Source organism: Nicotiana sylvestris, chromosome 3 (genome assembly GCF_000393655.2).
Source record: "Nicotiana sylvestris chromosome 3, ASM39365v2, whole genome shotgun sequence".
NCBI lineage: Eukaryota > Viridiplantae > Streptophyta > Magnoliopsida > Solanales > Solanaceae > Nicotiana > Nicotiana sylvestris.
The window spans coordinates 48,143,999-48,162,874 of record NC_091059.1 but is presented as its reverse complement, the minus strand read 5'-3'; the positions used below and the strand labels follow the sequence as shown (position 1 = coordinate 48,162,874).

Genomic DNA, 18,876 nt, shown 5'->3' with positions numbered 1-18,876 from the left:
CCTGCGACTGGCCAATGAAGCCTAGAGCTTCAGCTCCTTCCCACATTTTCAACTAAGCTCGAACCTCGTCCGATTGATGCTCGGGGCCCCCGGGGCCCCGCCCGAACACACCCACAAGTTTGTAATGATAAAACGGACTAGCTCGAACCCTCGGAACGCCGGAAACAACATTAAAACAAGAAATCACACCCTAAAACCAATTGATTCAAACTTATGAACTTCAAGTTCTTCAATTTACTTCTAAAGTGACGAAACACACCTATACTACTCGGATTGACACCAAATTTTGCGTGCAAGTCTTAAATGATATTAAAAAACTAGTCTCGATCTTGGAATTCCGTTTGGACCTCGATAACACAAAAATCCGCTCCAAGCCAAATTTAAAGAACTTCAAAATCCTTAAGGAATCAACTTTCACTATTAGGCGCCAAAATGCTTCCGGGTCATCCAAAATCCGATCCGGACATACGCCCAAGTTCAAAATCATCATACGAACATATTGGAATCGTCAAATACTAATTCTGAGGCTGTTTACTCGAAATGTTGGTTGAAATCAAACTTGGCCTTTTAAGCCAACCTTAAGGAACCAAGTGTTCCGATTTCAATCCAAACTCTTTCAAATCATGAACCAACCATCCCTGCAAGTCATAAATCTGTAAAAGCAAGTACAAAAAGTATTATTTAGGGGAAAGGGGTTCTAGGAAGCAAAACGACCAGGCGGATCATTACACGAAGTGACGAGAGTCCGTATGTAGCTACTATTCTTTTTTATGTCCGGGTAGCTTTAGGTTTATACTATGCTTTGTGGATACCATTATTTTATTGTATTTGTTAATTTTATTAAATGGAACTAAGTTGAGGACTTTTAAGAATTGAAAATCTTCAGGTTGAATTATCTTTATTTTGAAAAGAATCAAGAAAGGGTTATGATTTATTGATAAATTTATATTTGACCGCATCACAAGTATATTTCGCGAGCGGGTGATTCTTTCCACTACTCTCATGGGAGCGGGTTGTTCACCTCCGCAGGTTAATATATGTATCTATGGGCCGTTCGATCCTCGGCAGTGCACAATTTACATTTATGTTGGATGGGGCCGTACGTCGTCGGCGGAATTTGTGCGTGATAATAGAACTGGAAGTCCCTTTCATAATTGGTATTAGTTCATTGTTTGAGAGATCATTTATTTTAAATGAAGGAAGTGATTTGGAGTTCTTAAATATGGTGAAAGAATTGTTCAGTTATTTCTTGTTCTGAGTCATTTGTTATGTCTATATATCATGCTTAATTAGAATTTCATATTATCGTATTCTTGGCCCTTAGTAAGTGTCAGAGTCGACCCCTCATCACTACTTCTTCAAGGTTAGACTAGATACTTACTAGGTACATATTACTTATGTATTCACGCTATACTTATGTACTTAATTGTACACGATCTGAGGCAGGTGCATCTGGTTACCAGTCCGGCACGCAAATTTGATCCCCATTTCGAGACTTCATGGTGAGCTGCCTTCCGAGCCGTTCTGCAGCAGCTGGAGTCTTCCTTATGTTATATTTTTCTGTCTATTTCCTTTCAGATAGTAGGCTAGTATTCTTTTGTATATTCTACTAGAATGCCCACATACTTGTGATACCATGTCTTGGCGCACACACTAGTAGACTTATGATTTTGGATTTGTTTTTATGATTACGATTTGTACTCATTTGCTTCTGTTTAATTATGTTACACTGCAAATTTCTAAATCTTTTTTTTAACAAACAAGGAAATTTTATACACTTAGTAATTTATTTAAAATAGGAAACCACTAGTTTGATCAATGTTGGCTTGCCTAACAATGATGTTGGGCGCCATCACGGCCTATAATGGAATTGGGTCGTGACACAAGAAGTGTGTTCGCATTCGTCATTACTAACAAGAATAAAAAAGGCCAGCCCGGTGCACTAAGCTCTCGCTATATGCGCGGTCCTAAAAACGGCCCGACCATAATGATTTATTGTACGTAGCCTTACCTAGGGATGACAATGGGCAAAGCGGGTGCGGGGCGGGTTTTCTTTGATGCAGGACGGGGTGGGTTTGCTCTTATGCGGGTGCAGGGCGAAATTAAACTACTTTAATTTTTTAAAAGTGGGGCGGGTTGCGGGTTTGATACGGGTTGAGTGCGGGTTCAACTGCTATTTTATATTTGTTTCAGCTAGCAATTTAATTTTAGGTTTCTGTCCAAAGAAAGTATTCTTATTTTTGCATCTTGTAATTATTTATATTTTCATTAAATTTTTGGTATTAAAAACAATATAATGGCTACTATTCGACAATGTTCTATCGAGAAACATTCTTACAAACTGTTAGAAGGGATATTTTGAATTTCTAAAATTTGTTTTGCTCCGGCTCCACCCTTTGTCTTGTATAATTATGCCATCTTAAGATAATCAACTGATTGGTGGTTTATGGGTTCCGAAAAAGTACAACTACTCCACTTCCTTTCTAAACCTATGTGCAAGTTTTCTTCTCTCTATTAATTAAAGATTCCTAATTAAGGATGAACGTAAAACTGAAAATAATATATATTATGCGTATAGCAACTGACTAATTGGTTGATAGAATCTTGTCTCTCTTATTTCATGGACGATGTACAATTTTACTAGACGACAAAAGAAAAATATAATTGCTTGAATAATATTAAACTCATTATTTAAAAATAATAATAAAATGTCAAACTAGTTTGTTTTAGAAAAAAAGAAAAAAGAAAAAATAATAGGAGAAACTTAAACGTGACAGGGCGGTGCGGGTCCAAGCGGGGCGAGGCAGGTTGAAAACTGACAAAAATAGCTATGCAGGGGGCGGGGCAGTGCGAAATTCTTGCGGTTTAAGCCAAACACGCTCCGCACTGCCCCGCCCCACTGCCATCTCTAGCCTTATAATACATTTCTGCAAGAGGTTATTTTCACGACTCGAACCTGTAACCGCCTAGTCACATGACAGCAACTTTACAAGATATGTTAAGGCTCCCCATCTTTGCCATCACTAACAACGATGGAATGGAAAAAAAGAAAAAATGCAGATTATGCCACACGATAAACTCATCTTCACCATCACCTAAACGAGTTTGCAAAATTTGCTTTTTCAGCATTAGAAATGGGTTAAGAAGTAATCCTAATACATTCATGAGTGCAAAAGTAGAACTTACAAAAGTAGCCTGAATGTTCTATTGTCGAATAGACAAGTCTAATGAGCTTATGAACTTTCAATTTTTATAATTTGTGATGGATCATATCAAATCAACTTGGAATAATCTTAAATTTTGCATGCAAGTCCCAAATAACATAATTGAGCTATTCAAAACCCCGGAATCGAAATACGAACCCGGTATTAACAAAGTCAACTCTCAGTCAAACCTCTCAATCTTCCAAACCTTCAATTTTCCAATTTTCGCCAAAATGCATCAAATGAACCTACGGACCTCCAAATCCAAATTCGGGCATACGCCTAAGTCCAAAATCATCATACGAATCTATTGGAATCATTCAAACACCATTCTGAAGTCGTCTACACAAAAGTCAAACTCCAGTCAACTCTTACCGCTTAGACTTCTAAGACAAGAATCATCCTTCCAAATTAATCCTATATCATTCGAAAATGAACTCGACCACACACGCAAGTCATAAATACATAACATGAAGCTACTCGAGACCTTAAGCCACCGAACGAGATGCTAGTTCTCAAAACGACCGATCGGGTTGTTACATTTTGTAAAAAAAGTAGTATTTGGAGTTAAGTTGAAAAATGATATTTGGAATTTGAAATTATGTTTGTACATACATTTAACTTGAAAAAATATTGCAGTTTTGTGAGTTGGAAAAAAAATTCTGAAAATTTTGAAAAACTCATTTTCAAAGTATTTCCAATAACTTACAAAATTTCATGGACAAACACATTTTTCAAAAAAAAAATTCAATTTCTTTTTTGGACTAATGGGGCCTAAGTTAGAAAACACACAATTCCTTTGTGCAACTACTTCGAACTAAGCTTTAAAGTTGTTTACCCTAAAATTCGAGTAACAATTAAACTTATATTCTAATTTTAAGGATATGTTATTCAATCCAATACCACTTGACAAACAAGGAATTAAATAGATAAATTAGAGAATAAAATAGAACAATCCAGCATGCTAGTCAAATTTTTACCTCGACTTGTGATAGCCTCGAGGTGTGATAATAAGAATAGCAAATGATAAATCAACTATGATGAACATTAAGCGAAATAGCAAGAAAGTAATGAGTGTATATATTTTTCTCAGTGAACATTGTCCCTTACAAATGAATAGGATCCCTCTTTATATAATAGGGGAATCCTAAATAAGGTACACTTCTAATTATAGTAGGAAATCATATTAATATCTAATTAACCGCTGCAGACCGATCCGTTCCGAGATTTACGCCACGATCTTCGGTCCGTTGCAGATATCTCACCCTTTCCGTTACTGAGTTATACCAGCATCATTTCGAAGTATGCCCCCTTCTGACCTTGATCCCGGGCTCGACATCCTAGCCTTTCGACATGGTATCTTTTTCTCCATCGAAGGACGAAATTGGGTAGTCCCAATTTTCACCGTATACAGATAGTCCCCTCATTTCTTAGAGTAAAATGATAAAAAAATGACTTGAGCCTCGATTTTCTGGAGACCCCGATAATGACGTCATCCCCGTGACATAAGCGGTCGAGGTAATCGAAATGTCCCGTCAGTACAGTTCCCCAAATCATTAATGACTGTCAGTGGGCCGTAAATCTATAAATACAAGTTCTTTTTTTGAATCAAAACTTTACTTCCACCTTCACCAAGTTTTTCTTAGTCTTTTCCTCTTTCCATATCTTCTCTTTCACTATCCGTTGAGTCAATTTTGTTATTACCAAAATCGAATTTCGTTCTTTCCGCTTCATTCTATTTGTATCAATGGCAAAAACCTCCAAAATTGTCCCACAAAAGGAGAAAGATTCTTCTTCTTCTTCTTCCACCTTCACCAAGTTTTTCTTAGTCTTTTCCTCTTTCCATCTCTTCTCTTTCACTATCCGTTGAGTCAATTTTGTTAGTACCAAAATCGAATTTCGTTTCTCTTCGCTTCATTCTATTTGAATCAATGGCGAAAACCTCCAAAATCGTCCCACAAAAGGAGAAAGCTTCTTCTTCTTCTTCTTCTTCTTCTTCTTCTTCTTCTTCTTCTTCTTCTTCTTCTTCTTCTTCTTCCACCTTCACCAAGTTTTTCTTAGTCTTTTCCTCTTTCCATCTCTTCTCTTTCTCTATCCGTTGAGTCAATTTTAGTACTACCAAAATCGAATTTTGTTTCTTTTCGCTTCATTCTATTTTAATCAATGGCGAAAACCTCCAAAACCGTCTCACAAAAGGAGAAAGCTTCTTCTTCTTCTTCCCGGCCGGCCGGTGACAAAATACCGGTGGAACCGCTCCCTCACAAGTACGTTCCCCGCCCTTGTGTCTTGAAAACCGACTTCAAAGTCGAGAACCCTCCGTCGATCCCTGGCCGATGTGAACATGTGTCGAGATATATATTCTTGATAATGGCAAAATAGCTCAAGGCTGTGAAGAAAGACTGTAACTGGGGGATCGAGGTCGTGGTACAGATCCCCGCCCCCCAAGAGAGTATTACTTCTGACGCAGAGGGGTTTCTAAGTGTCTACACTTACCTCTTCACATTGGGTCCTCTTGACTTAGTTATCGTCGACTTCTACAAGACATACCAGGTTACCCTCGGCCAGGCTCATCCCTCGTTCTGGCACATAGTGAGCATGCTCCGCTTCTTTTCTAACAAGGCCAAGGGGGTTGGAATTCACTCTCAGCTATCTCGTACGGTTGTATCAACCTCTACTTTGTCGAGGATTAATCAAGCTCCAACACCAATCAATGAAGTTCTTTTTTGTGAGCATCGATGAGGACAAAGATCGGGGTTGGATGAGCCGGTTCGTGTGGGTAAGGACTTGCGACCTCATCCTAAAGGAGAAACTGCCTTTCCTCGAGAAGTGGAACCCCGATCGTAAGTAGCGTACTACCCATTAGTCTTCAAACTTCATTTTTTTCTTTATGTAATGATTTCACCTGTTATGTAGTGGTTTCCTGGATGCCTTATGTGGTCCCCGACCTCGAAGACTGGGTTCGAAAATTGGCCTCGACTTCCTCTCATGTTGAGCGTTGCTGGCACGAGTTGGCAAGGGGTAGATGGGAAGCCAAGAATCATGGTAAGTTTATCCTGTAAGCTTTTGGTGCCCTTTTTCTGTAATGTTTCTTTTTACTTATACTTGACTCATTTTTATGTAGGCCTCAGGGATGTTGCTGAAATGAGGCCGGCCCCGCCTGGAGAAGAGGTGGCTCCTAAACTGACTAAGGACAAGAAAAGGAAAAGGTCCTCACCTTCCGATTCCCCAAAGCCTAAGAAGAGTAAGGCTCGTAAGCCGAAGGACGACTCTGCCGCTCTATCTACTAACGTAGCCCAAAGGCTACCAGATGAAAAAGAGGAGGGAGAAGATACTGGTTATGAGCTGGTGCCTCGAAAGTGGGGGAGCATCTAAGCTTCAATAGAGGTTGGGCCAGTGATGGTAGAGGAGACTCACCCTCGGACAGAAGAGATCTCGGAAGGTGCTCCGAGCAAAGTCCCCGAGTTATCGGGGGTTGAAGATATTTCCTACCGTGATGGACAACCGACGAGTGTGCCCGTAGGGCATGTTATGGGGCTCTTCGGAAGGGAGAGAGCGCCCCAATTAACTTGCTTGGGGAAATAAATATTCATGATTCGCCGCCCAGCCCTGAGTTCTCTGAAGGCAGTTTTGGGAGGCTCGATCCTTGGAGACACCCGATGTGGGAACTACCCATGATGGGTAAGACATATTTCGTGGTTGCCTCACGAGCGTCGATGATGTTTCCGACCTAGATGCGGTGATCATTTTTGATGAGGCCCATCGTCTCCTGAACCAGGTAAATTTCATCCCTTGTTATCGCGTTTGCTTTTATTTCCCTTCTATTTTATTTCTTTCCTTTCTCCATAGGTTGTGACGCTTCATCGGGAAGCATTCACTAAATCCTAAGACGAGCTGAACCGGTGTGAAGTTGTTCTCAAAAGGGGCTTACTGAGGAGAGAGACACCCTCAAATGCCTCTATGTAAAGAAAGAAGAGGAGATTAGGGACCTCCGAGCAGACTTGGCCCAAGCTCGTAAGGAAGAGGCTGAGCTGGATGAGCAGGTAACTATCCTTTTGAAAGACTACGGTCTCGACTCAACTGTGAAAGCTAATACTTCAATATCTCAGTTGCAGCAAAAGCTGTAAAGTATCGAGTTGCTCCAAGGGGAAGTCGCACAGATCAAAGTTGACTGTGATCGGTGGAAGGAGAACATGGACCGCCTTGCTGTGGAAAAAGAGGCTACCTTGGCCAAATTGTCATCGGCCCAGGTCTAACTTCGGAGCATTAAAGAGAAAATCTCAGCCCAGGCCCAAAGGATTGAGGAGCTTGAAGCTGAGCTTGTTGAGGCTAAGGCGGAGGTCGAGAAGACGAAGATCATAGTTGACGTGTCCATAACCGTGTACCTGCCCGACATCGAGGTTGCTCAAATGTAGCTAAGGGAGGCTTCTGATCGAGAGCGATGGAGAAATGATTTGGTGAAGATCCAATCCCGGAGGGAAACCCTCGAGGAAATCCATGCTCGAGGTTTTGACCTCTCTAAAGAGATAGCTCAACCTAAGGCGCTTATAGCTGATACCAGGTTGCTTGTCTCCTCCGATGATGACGATAGCGATAAAGGCAGCCAAGGCTGGTCTGATAATGATGAGGGTCCTGAAGGAGAAGCTACCCCTAAGGGATAAAATAGGCTCGGGCATAGTTTGGATTTTATTTTTCCTCTTCTTTTTGTAAGACCCCCGTCTATCCCTTGTACATATTTTTGCCCATATATATATAAAGAATTTTTTCCTTTTGAATGCCTTCTCGACTTTTATCTTTTTGTGCCTTGTAAACCTTTAGCACAGTCTTATGCTTTGAACGGTGTGTTCAAGATTTTGGTTTTGGGTGGCTTCTTCATAGTCACCATAGTCGAGTTCGAATAAGGTTCGAACTTGAGGCATAGACCCTTTAGGGTTTGTGTTGGATAATGATGAGTCCTCGAGCCATAGTTGAGTCAGTTTTTATTTGGGCTGGGAATAGTCGAACCCTTAGGTTCGGATAGAGTGAGACCAAGATCTCAAACTCTAAGTGTATTGGCCCTTAGGCTTTTTAGATTGGGCCGATACAGCCTATAAAATATGGCTATTATTCCCCTCTTTCGGCTTAAAATACTTAGTAAAAATTTCTTTATGCCTTAGCATGTGTTTTTTACCCATTGGGTTTTTTGAGGGTTTGATGTCGATTGAAACCCCTCTGTTTTTTGTGCCTTAGCACGTTTGTGTTAAGATAATTTGATACCTCTTAAGGTTTTTCGAGGGCTGATTTTATCGAATCCCTTTTGATTATTTGCCGAGGGTAGCCTTTTTTAACCGGTTTTTCAAAGAATTCTAAGGCCTATTTTTATTGTGGGATTCGAACGTCTCCGAGCCGCGTTAATTTGACCGTAGCCTTTGGGTATGTCTCTTGGGATTATTCCCTAATAGAACTTCGAATTTGTTTGAAGTGTTATTCCCCGAGAATGATGGTCTTGGCCTATATATCGAGGGGTGCCTCTTTGAGGTCTTACGAATTCGAGCTTAGATAATTCGAATATGTCGATCGTCAACGATAGTCCCTGAGTGTTCGAGGCATATTTGCGCTTGGCCCTTGAGCCATTTCTCACAAAATCATAAGTATGGAGCTCGTATACTAGAAAATGTTCTTTGAGATGCAGGATGTTTGATATTGAAAGAATTCTTGTTTGAATAATTTATTCATGCATACATGTTTTGCCATTGGGGCTCGACTAATATAAATGGACACAGTTCATTCGACCGTTTGGCCCATTACAAAGTTTCCCTATAGAGACCTTTTGACATGAAGTACTTTCCTCAAAAATATAATATCTGAGGGTGATGCACCCCAGTATTCGAGGTTGATTGTAAAGAAGCCTTGGATACTGTTGAATTTTCCTCATGTAGCACATAATTGTTGACTCGTTAAAAACCTCACTGGAAAAACCCATTTAGGATAAAAATCGATCTAAGGTAAAAAGACTGCAACGCGTGCTTTAAAACCTAAGGTCCTCGTGTTGAAGAGTTTCTCGACCTTTTCGATCGAACACCTGCAATAAGTTAGTATCAAATACACATGGAAAGGGGGAAGTCATACCTTAGCAATAATATCATTTGAGGAGTTATATATTCCAATTGTTTGGCAATTGGTCGCCCTCCATTGTGCCAAGTTTGTAAGATCCCTTTCCGATGACACCAAGGACCTGATATGGTTTTTTGCAATTTGGGCCCAGTTTCCCTTCATCCGGGTCTCGAGTATTGAGGGTGACTTTTCTCAGAACTAAGTCCTCGATTCTGAAGTGGCAAAGGTTGGTTCTTCTATTATAATATCTCTTGATTCTTTGCTTTTGCATAGCCATCCGAACGAGTGCAGGTTCTCATTTTTCATCCTATAGTTCGAGTCTAGTATTCATAGCCTCGTGATTTGATTCTTCCGTTGCATGTCGAAATCTAAAGCTAGGTTCCCTGACTTCGGTCGAAATCAAGGCCTCAGAGCCATATACTAAGAAGAACGGGGTTGCCCCTGTACTGTACTTTGATATCGTTCGATATGCCCACAGAACTTCGGGTAAAATTTCTCTCCACTTCCCTTTAGCGTCGTTCAAACTTTTCTTTAAGTTTTGGATGATAGTCTTGTTCGTTAATTCGGCCTATCTGTTCCCTCTAGGATGATAAGACATTGATAATATCTTTTTTATTTAGTGGTCCTCGAGGAATTTTGTTACCTTGCTGCCGATAAATTGTTTTCCATTGTCACACACTATTTCGGTGGGTATCCTAAATCGATATACGATTGATCCCAGATGAGGTCTATAACCTCTTTCTCTCTAACTTTCTCGAACGCTTGTGCTTCAACCCATTTTGAGAAATAGTTAGTCATAAATAAAATGAACTTAGCTTTACCTGGGTCGTTGGCAGAGGGCCGACGATATCCATCCCCCACTTCATGAATGGTCATAGGGATAGGACTGAATGAAATTGTTCTCCGGGTTAATGGATCATCGGTGCAAACCTTTGACATTTATCACATTTTGGAACAAACTCCTTAGTGTCATTTTCCATGCTATCCCAGTAGTATCCCGCTCTAATGATTTTGTGAATCAACGCTTCGGCGCCGGAGTGGTTCCCACAAGTTCCTTCATGGACCTCTCGTAAAACATAATCGGTGTCACCTGGTCCTAAACATACTGCCAATGGTTAATCAAATGCCCTTCTATATAATGTTCCATGTTCATCCAAAGTGAATCGAGCAGTTTTGGTTCGTAGGGCCCTCGACTCTTTAGAGTCCGATAAGAGCTTTTCATTCTTCAAGTATTCAGTATATTTATTCCTCCAATCCCAGGTCAAGCTTGTAGAGTTTATCTCGGCATGACCTTTCTCGATCACAGTTCTCGAGAGTCGAACGACAGTCCCCGAGCTAATTTTATCTTCCTCGACCGATGACCCTAGATTCACAAGTGCATCGGCCTCACTGTTTTGCTCTCGAGGTACATGTTGTAAAGTCCATTCCCTAAAACAGTGCAAAGTCACATGCAGCTTGTCCAAATACCTTTGCATTTTATCTTCTCAAACTTGGAAGGTTTTATGTACTTGGTTCACCACCAGCAAAGACTCACACTTGGCTTCAATGACTTCTGCTCCCAAGCTTTTAGCTAGCTTGAGACCTGCAATCATGGCCTCGTACTTGGCCTTATTGTTAGTCAACCTAGATGTTTTGATAGACTGCCTAATAGTGCTACTCGTGGGCGGCTTCAAAATGATGCCTAGCCCGGACCCCTTCACATTCAAAGCACCATCTTAGAAAAGGGTCCATACCCCCAATGATGTGCCTGATTTTAACAAAAGTTCTTTTTTAACTTCAGGTATGAGAGTTGGCGTGAAATCGGCCACGAAGCCCGCCAAAATTTGAGACTTGATGGCCATTGGAGGTTGATACTCAATATCGTACCCACTGAGTTTGACCACCCATTTGGCCAATCGGCCCGATAGTTCGGGCTTGTGCAAAATATTACGAAGCGGGTATGTGGTTAACACGCATATGAGGTAACATTGAAAGTATGGTTTTAACTTTCTAGAGGCGTTTATCAATGCAAGTGTCAATTTCTCTAAGTGTGGATATCTAGTTTCTACTTCTCCTAAGGTTCAACTAACATAATAAACTGGAAAATTGCTACATTGCTCTTCTCGAACTAGGACACCACTTACCGCAATTTCCGATACTGCTAAGTATAAGTAAAGTTTCTAATCTGCCTTTGGAGTGTGAAGTAGTGATGGGCTTGATAGGTATCGCTTTAGTTCCTCTAATGTATGTTGCCATTCCGGGGTCCAGGTGAAATTATTCTTCTACATGAGTAGAGAGAAAAATTTGTGGCTTCGATCCGACGACCTTGAGATGAATCGGCCTAAAGCAGCTATCTGTCCAGTCAGCCTCTGCACGACTTTGACACTGTCCATGACAGTGATGTCCTCGATGACCTTGATTTTATCGGGGTTGATCTCGATCCCCCGATTCGACACCATGAATCCCAGAATTTTTCCTGAACCGACCCTGAAAGTACATTTCTTGAGGTTGAGCTTCATGTTATATTTCCTCAAAATCTCGAATGTTTCCTACAAATGAGCCAAATGGTCCTCTATGCGCAAGGACTTAACTAGCATGTCATCGATATAAACTTCCATTGACTTGCCTATTTGTCCTTCGAATATTTTATTTACTAGGCGTTAGTATGTAGCTCCTGCATTTTTTAGCCCGAAGGAAATTACATTATGACAATATGTTCCATACTTGGTGACTAATGAAGTCTTTTCCTGGTCTTCCGAGTTCATTCGAATTTGATTGTACCCGGAATAGGCATCGAGAAAGGTAAGGATCTCGTGGCCAGTTGTGGCGTCGATCATGCGATCGATATTAGATAGTGGAAAAGAATCTTTGGGCATGCCTTGATTAAATCTTTATAATCTATAGATATTCTAAGTTTTTTCCCTTTTTAGGGACTATGACTACATTGTCTAACCATTCGGGATATTTCACCTCCCGAATGGACCCTATTTTGAGAATTTTAGTTACCTCGTCCTTTATGAATGCGTGCTTTACCTCGGACTGGGGCCTTCTATTTTGTTTCACCGGTTTAAACCTAGGGTCAAGGCTTAGCCGATGCATCGTCATTTCCGGTGGGATTCCTGTCATGTCTAAATGGGACCAAGCAAAACAATCTATGTTATCAATAAGAAATTAAATAAGTTTTTTCTTGAGTTCGGGGGTTAATCCCGTTCCCAGGTATACCTTTTGCTCGGGCAGGTACTCGATCAATATAACCTGTTCCAGCTCTTTGACTATTGATTTGGTGGCATCCAAATCTTCAAGAACAATAAAAGTTCGAGGAGTTAGAAAATCCTCTTCTTCTTCTTCTTCTTCTTCTATCCCCTGCTTCCCTGATTCGGTCGAGGCTGGTGGCTGTGATTGCTATTTGGCTTCTTGTTTACCTTTGATGCTCGACCTTTCCGAGGTTGATAGCATTGATATCGGTATTACCTCATCGACCACAAATATTCCCTTTGCGGCATACTGCTCCCCGTATACTAGATTTACACCGCCCAACATCGGGAATTTCATTATTTGGTAGAGATTCGAAGGGACTGTCCTCATATTGTGGATCCAAGGCCTTCCGAGTAGGGAATTGTACCTCATGTTGCCTTAGATCACATGGAATTTGGTATCTTAAATTGGTTCCAGCCACGTTTACCGCTAAAATAATCTCCCCTTTAGTTGTTTCACTGGCCATGTTGAAGCCGTTTAAGACTCGAGTTGCGGGAACGATTTGATCTTGTAGGCCGAGCTGCTCCACAATCCCTTAATCGAATGATATTCACCGAGCTACCTGGATCCACTAAAACACGCTTAACTTGAACTTTATTTAGTAAGATAGAAAATACCAGAGCATCGTTACGTGGCTGAGAAATGCTTTCTGCTTCTTCGTCGTTGAATGATAAGGAGCTTTCGGGCACATAATCTCGGGTTCATTTTTCCCTAGTAATTGATACTTTAGTGCATTTGAATATGGGTCCCTGTGGAATGTCGACCCCACCGACGATCATATGAATGATATGTTGGGGTTCCTCCTATTCATTTTTCTTGTTGGCGTCCCTTTCTCTGAAATGATTCTTGGCTTGATCGCGGAGGAACTCTCGAAGGTGTCCCTCATTGAATAGACGGGCTACATCCTCCCTTAATTGCTTGCAATCCTCAGTTTTGTGACCATGCGTGCCATGATATTTGCACATCAAATTTGAGTTTCTTTGGGAAGGATCAGTCTGTATGGGTCTGGGCCACCTAGTATCTTTGATCATTCCAATTGCTGATACAATGCCTGATGTGTCGATGCTGAAGTTATATTTCGATAACCGAGGTGCCTCTGTGGGATCAGCATGCTTATCAAACCACTTTTGTTATTAGTCCCCGAGAATTATGTCCTCGATCACTTCTTCGATCATTCCGGGAGGAATTGCGTCCTGAACTATTGTTCATTCGATCTGCGGTATATGGTTGATATCATTCTCTGTTCGACCTTGGCTCCCTTTCGACGTCCCTCAGGGTTTTAACTGCAGACATGTTTAGATGTACTGAACCAGAAGGGGCTCCTAATTGGTCATCCTCGACCTTGATCTTCGATTAATATCGATTGTGCACATCTGCCCAAGTTACAGCTAAATACTCGACCAAATTTTTTTTCAACTGCGTGATGTTATTGGACTCCGCTCGTTCAACCCTTAGGTGAAAGCCTGAACGGCCCAATCATCTGTGACCGGTGGCAACTCCATGTGTTCTATTTGAAATCGGGATACGAACTCCCTTAGCATTTCGTTATCCCTTTGTCTTATCTTGAAAATGTCCGATTTTCTTGTTGCGATCTGGCGTGTGCCTTCATGAAAGAATATAACATGGCAAATGAGTCTATGGAATTTGGTAGAAGGTTGTGATACCAAATCATTGCTCCCTTTGTTAAATTTTCCCCAAATTGTTTCAACAAAACGGACTCAATCTCATCATCTTCTAAGTTATTTCCCTTTATTCCGCACGTGTACGAAGTGATGTGTTCATTAGGATCTGTGGTGTCGTTGTATTTAGGTATGTCCGGTATACGAAATTTCTTAGGAATGAGTTTCGGAGCCGCACTTTGAGGAAAAGGCTTCTGCACGAACTTTTTTGAATCTAATCCCTTTAGGATCGGGGGTGCCCCCGGTATCTAATCAACTCGGGAGTTGTATGTTTTCACTTTTTTATCATTATCTTCGATTTTCTTCTCTCCTGACTCAATTCTTTTGGTGAGCTCCTCGAGCATTTTCATTATTGCAGGATCAGTCCCTAATTCATTACCATTCGACCTTTCTGGCACTGGCTCTGTACTGCAAATGATTTCTGGCTCGACCCCACTTGGAGTCCTATGTTGATTTTGCAACTGAGCAATAGCGGCCTGCTGAGCCTGTATCATCTTGAGTATTACCTGGGGACTAATTCCTCCGTCTCCTCTGCCCTGTATACCTTGAAACACCAGATCGGCCTTCCTTGCGTGTACTCCCTTCGGGGTCCATGCCTAGGTCCGCATTTAGAGCAACGTGCAAACTGACGTCGACTGGATCGACAACTTGTGCTCCCTCGAGATTAGCCGGTGGCACCCTGGCTCCTGGAGCAATTACATTATCATTTTCCCTGCGAAATCCGAGACCATCATCACCATGTATGGGTGCGTTTTGTGAGTTTGACATGTTTTAACCTGATAGCAAAAAATACTTGACAAGAACAGGTGTGAAATAACGTGTGTTATCTGAATCAGTACTGAACAATCACTATTATCTTTAGCCCCACGGTGGGCGCCAAACTATTTACCCTAAAATCCGAGTAACAATTAAACTTATATTGTGATTTTAAGGATATGTGATTCAATCCAATATCAATTGACAAACAAGGAATAAAATAGATAGATTAGAGAATAAAATAGATCAAGCCAGTATGCTGGACAAATTTTGACCTCGACTTGTGATAGCCTCGAGGTGTGATAATAAGAATAGCAAATGATAAAGTAACTCTGATGAACAGTAAGCGAAATAGCAAGAAAGTAATGAGTATATATATTATTCTCAGTGAACAATGTCCTATACAAATGAATGGGATCCCTCTTTATATAATAGGGAAGTCCTAAATAAGGTACACTTCTATTTATAGTAGAAAATCATACATCTAGTTAACCGCTGCAGACCGATCCATTCCGAAATTCACGCCACAATCTTTGGTCCATTGCGGATATCTCGCTCTTTCCGTTACTGAGTTATACCGACATCATTTCGAAGTGTGCCCCCTTCTAACCTCGATCCCGGACTCGACGTCCTGGTCTTTCGACGTTGTATCTTTTTCTCCAGAAAGACGAAATCGGGTAGCCCCGACTTCCACCGTATACAAAAGTACATTTGAGAAAAAATGTTCAACCTTATGTAGATCAATCAAGAGGAAAGAAGTATGCTTGTATCTGCTACTGCTCAGAAGAAGAGAAAAAAAAAAGAAAAAAAAAAGAGAGGACTAAATGCAGATTATCTCACACTAGCAACTCATCATCCAGCACTAAAAGAATGACAATTCAAAGTTTTGGGCATACGTTTGGGGAGTTGTGAGAACCATGGAATTTGAAAAGCTGTCTTCAACTACCTTTTTTTTTCTTTTTCAAAGTAGTATTATTTATAATTAGAAGTACAAGTGGATTTAGGTTTTTAAGTCCGTAGATTAGCATTGAACACACAATTCCCTAGTGCATCTGGTTCGAACTTAGCTTTTAAATACAATTAAAAGAAATGTTCAAGTTTATATGTATAAATCGAGAAGTGTGCTCGCATCGGTCATTACTAACAAGAGTGGAAAGAAAAAAAGAAATTGAAGATTATCCCACACGAAAAACTCATCTTTGCCATCACCTAAACGAGTTTGCGAAGTTTGCTTTTTCAGCATTAGAAACAGGTTAAGAAGTAACCCTAATACATTCATGAGTGCAAAAGCAGAACTTAGAACAGTAGCCTGAATGTTCTATTGTTGAATAGACAAGGCTAATGATTCAAAGGTCCTTGTTATAATATACAGAAGAAGCTATTCTATGTACACTGCACGACAAGTGAACAAACTAACAGCAAGCTAAAGTACCAAAATTTTGACATACCGAGTAAGAATTACTACAAAATTTGATAAGATCAATGCCTGGATTGATAAAGTTCCATACTTTCTCTGCCTCTGTTAACTAGATCGTCAACAGTGGGATCTTGCATTAGGTGCCCCTGCTTCGACGCCCACTCCAATACTCGGTATACATTATCCTCACCTAATGCCTCACTGTCAGGAACATGCATTGCTATGTAACTCAAGAGAATCAGAGAAGGAGTCTGAACCATTTGTTCCCCAAAGTAAACCAGGGGAACTAGGTGCTTGGTGCCTCCTGCCTCTATTATAGCCTTGCAGTGATTGACTCTAAGAAAATTTTCTGTGCAAGCAAACTTTTTAAGTGCAATTGCAGCTTCACGTGTTACATCCGGTTCCCTATCATCTAGTAGTTTCACCAATGGACCAATGATTCTTGTCTCAGTTGCTCGGAATGTCCTAGCGAGGTGCCCTATCGATTGGATGCTGGGAACGAGCAGTTCTGAGTCTTCCTTCTCAATGATTCTCAAGAACTGGTCTACGACAGCTTTGGCAGCAGGTGCAGTGGGCTTGAAAGCAGAATGTCGCAAGTCTGAGTTTGTCTCAGCTACTGCTGTGATCTCCATTAGTGCCATGGCTGAATGATATTGTACTTCATCAGGTCCCTTCTCCAGCAAAACTGCTAAGCATAAAAGTGCTCTGGATTCTGTAATACTACTGCAGATAGCAGCATTTCCCGCGCAAAGGTGCCTAAGTGCTCTGGCAGCCATTGCTTTCATTTCGGCCTTTGTAGCAGGATCTTCGCTCTCCCTCTTCCCCTTAATGCTAGTCCCAGACAAGGCGACTTGGTGTTGCTTCTGCTCATGATGAGTATGTTGTACTGGGCTGTGTTGTTGGTTAGGCTTTGGTATATTATTGTTCATCGTAGCATTGTCTTTCGATTTCATAGCCATCATATTTGCTACCAAATTATGCATTTGGGTGGTTTTCTGATCACCCATTGGGTGTGAAATTTGATTGCCATCTATATCACTGTCTTTGACTGTAGTAGTAGAATTGGTATTGGCCATCACAATATTGTTAATGGACATGGTCTGTTTGCTAGCAATAGCATACTTACTATGTTCTTGAATGGTTTCAAAGGCAAGATGACTAACCAGTAATCTAATGGTATTAGTCTGAGCAAAATGATCTTGACATTTGGGATGATGTGCAGCCAATTCTGAAATAGCCCAAGCCACCACAATCTGAACCTTCATGTTCCCATCTTTGAGGATTTTCGCAAACACAGAGCACACACCAGCATTCACAATGTGTTCGACGCTTTCCGGATCACGGCCAAGTAGGCCAATGGCCCTTGACGCACTCTCCTGACCCTCCATTCTTCCTTCTTTGGCCAATTTCAACAGCGGTCCAACCCCACCTTCCTCTATAATCAACTTTCCATAGCGATCGTTGTCACGAGCCAACGAGACAAGAGAAGCTGCTGCATCCGAACGTTCCTCTATCGAGCCCGAACACAAGATAGCTATCTGTTCCCATATAAGGCACAAAATTGGCTCATTTGCAGCTATAGGAGGAAGGCCTAGATATTCATTGTCCCCATCATCAGCAGGGGTGGAAACACGAAGGAGCCAAGAAACATCACCGATAGAATTCTCTAGCTGCTGGATTGTTTTCCTAAAAGCAGCAGCAGGGATGATGGTGAAAACACGTCTCAAACCATTGGCACGGCATTTGAAAATGAGGGTAAGGGCCTTGTCAAGAACTTGCTCCGTGTCATCGATGATTCGACGTGTTGGACGTTCGTACAAGTCGTTGCTGGAACGTGCAGCCTGTCGGAGAAGTGCTGCTAGCTTCTCTGTTTTGGTTTTGATGTCCAGGCAATCTTGTTCGAAGTTATTAACATCGACAGCGGCCTTTGTTATATGGTCCGCTAATTGTATTGGCCTTGCTAGGATTTGTTTCACTATGTCCGCCATATATTAATAGCGGACCTTTTAATTTATTTCCTAAAACTAAAGAATCAAAAACCTTATCTTTCACAGAGAAGAATTATTGTTAATGAAAAGAAAAGGGAAAAGATACAGGATTGGTAAAGTTCAATGGTGTTGTGATCCCGAAAAGGGTTGATGAATCTCACCCTCAGCCAAAGAGCCATGAACGGAGGGCGAGAAGGAGGTGGTGATAGGGTGGCGAGGGGTGGTGGTGATGGTCAGTTATGGAAAATGGGGTTTCGTAATGGTTAAACGCAATTATCTCTTTAGCTGTCGAGTTTCCATAAAACGAAGACTCGTACTCCGACTGTTACAACCTTATTTATAGGAAACTATTTGGTTGGTTCCAAAGAGTGTGATGGTATGCCTTTGTAAGATTTAAGTGGCCTCAACCAATTCGCTTGTAAGGAATTAACTTTTGGGACAAAATTTGAATTTACCCGTTTTCAATGAAATATCTTAATTTGTATATTTATTATACTTTAGGGCCATTA

The 18,876-nt window shown here is 41.1% G+C and overlaps 1 protein-coding gene across 1 annotated transcript; it reads right to left on the bottom strand.

Moving 5' to 3' along the window:
• Positions 1 to 16,304: 16,304 nt before the first annotated feature.
• Positions 16,305 to 18,659, bottom strand: LOC104213577 (uncharacterized). Its single transcript, XM_009763108.2, has one exon. The coding sequence runs from the start codon at positions 18,365 to 18,367 to the stop codon at positions 16,442 to 16,444; it is 1,926 nt and encodes a 641-aa protein (XP_009761410.1). The 5' UTR covers positions 18,368 to 18,659; the 3' UTR covers positions 16,305 to 16,441.
• Positions 18,660 to 18,876: the final 217 nt, after the last annotated feature.

What these genes read in the sequence shown, in the direction of transcription:
- LOC104213577 (XM_009763108.2), bottom strand. Translation starts at nt 18,367, where the DNA reads ATGGCGGACATAGTGAAACAAATCCTAGCAAGGCCAATACAATTAGCG.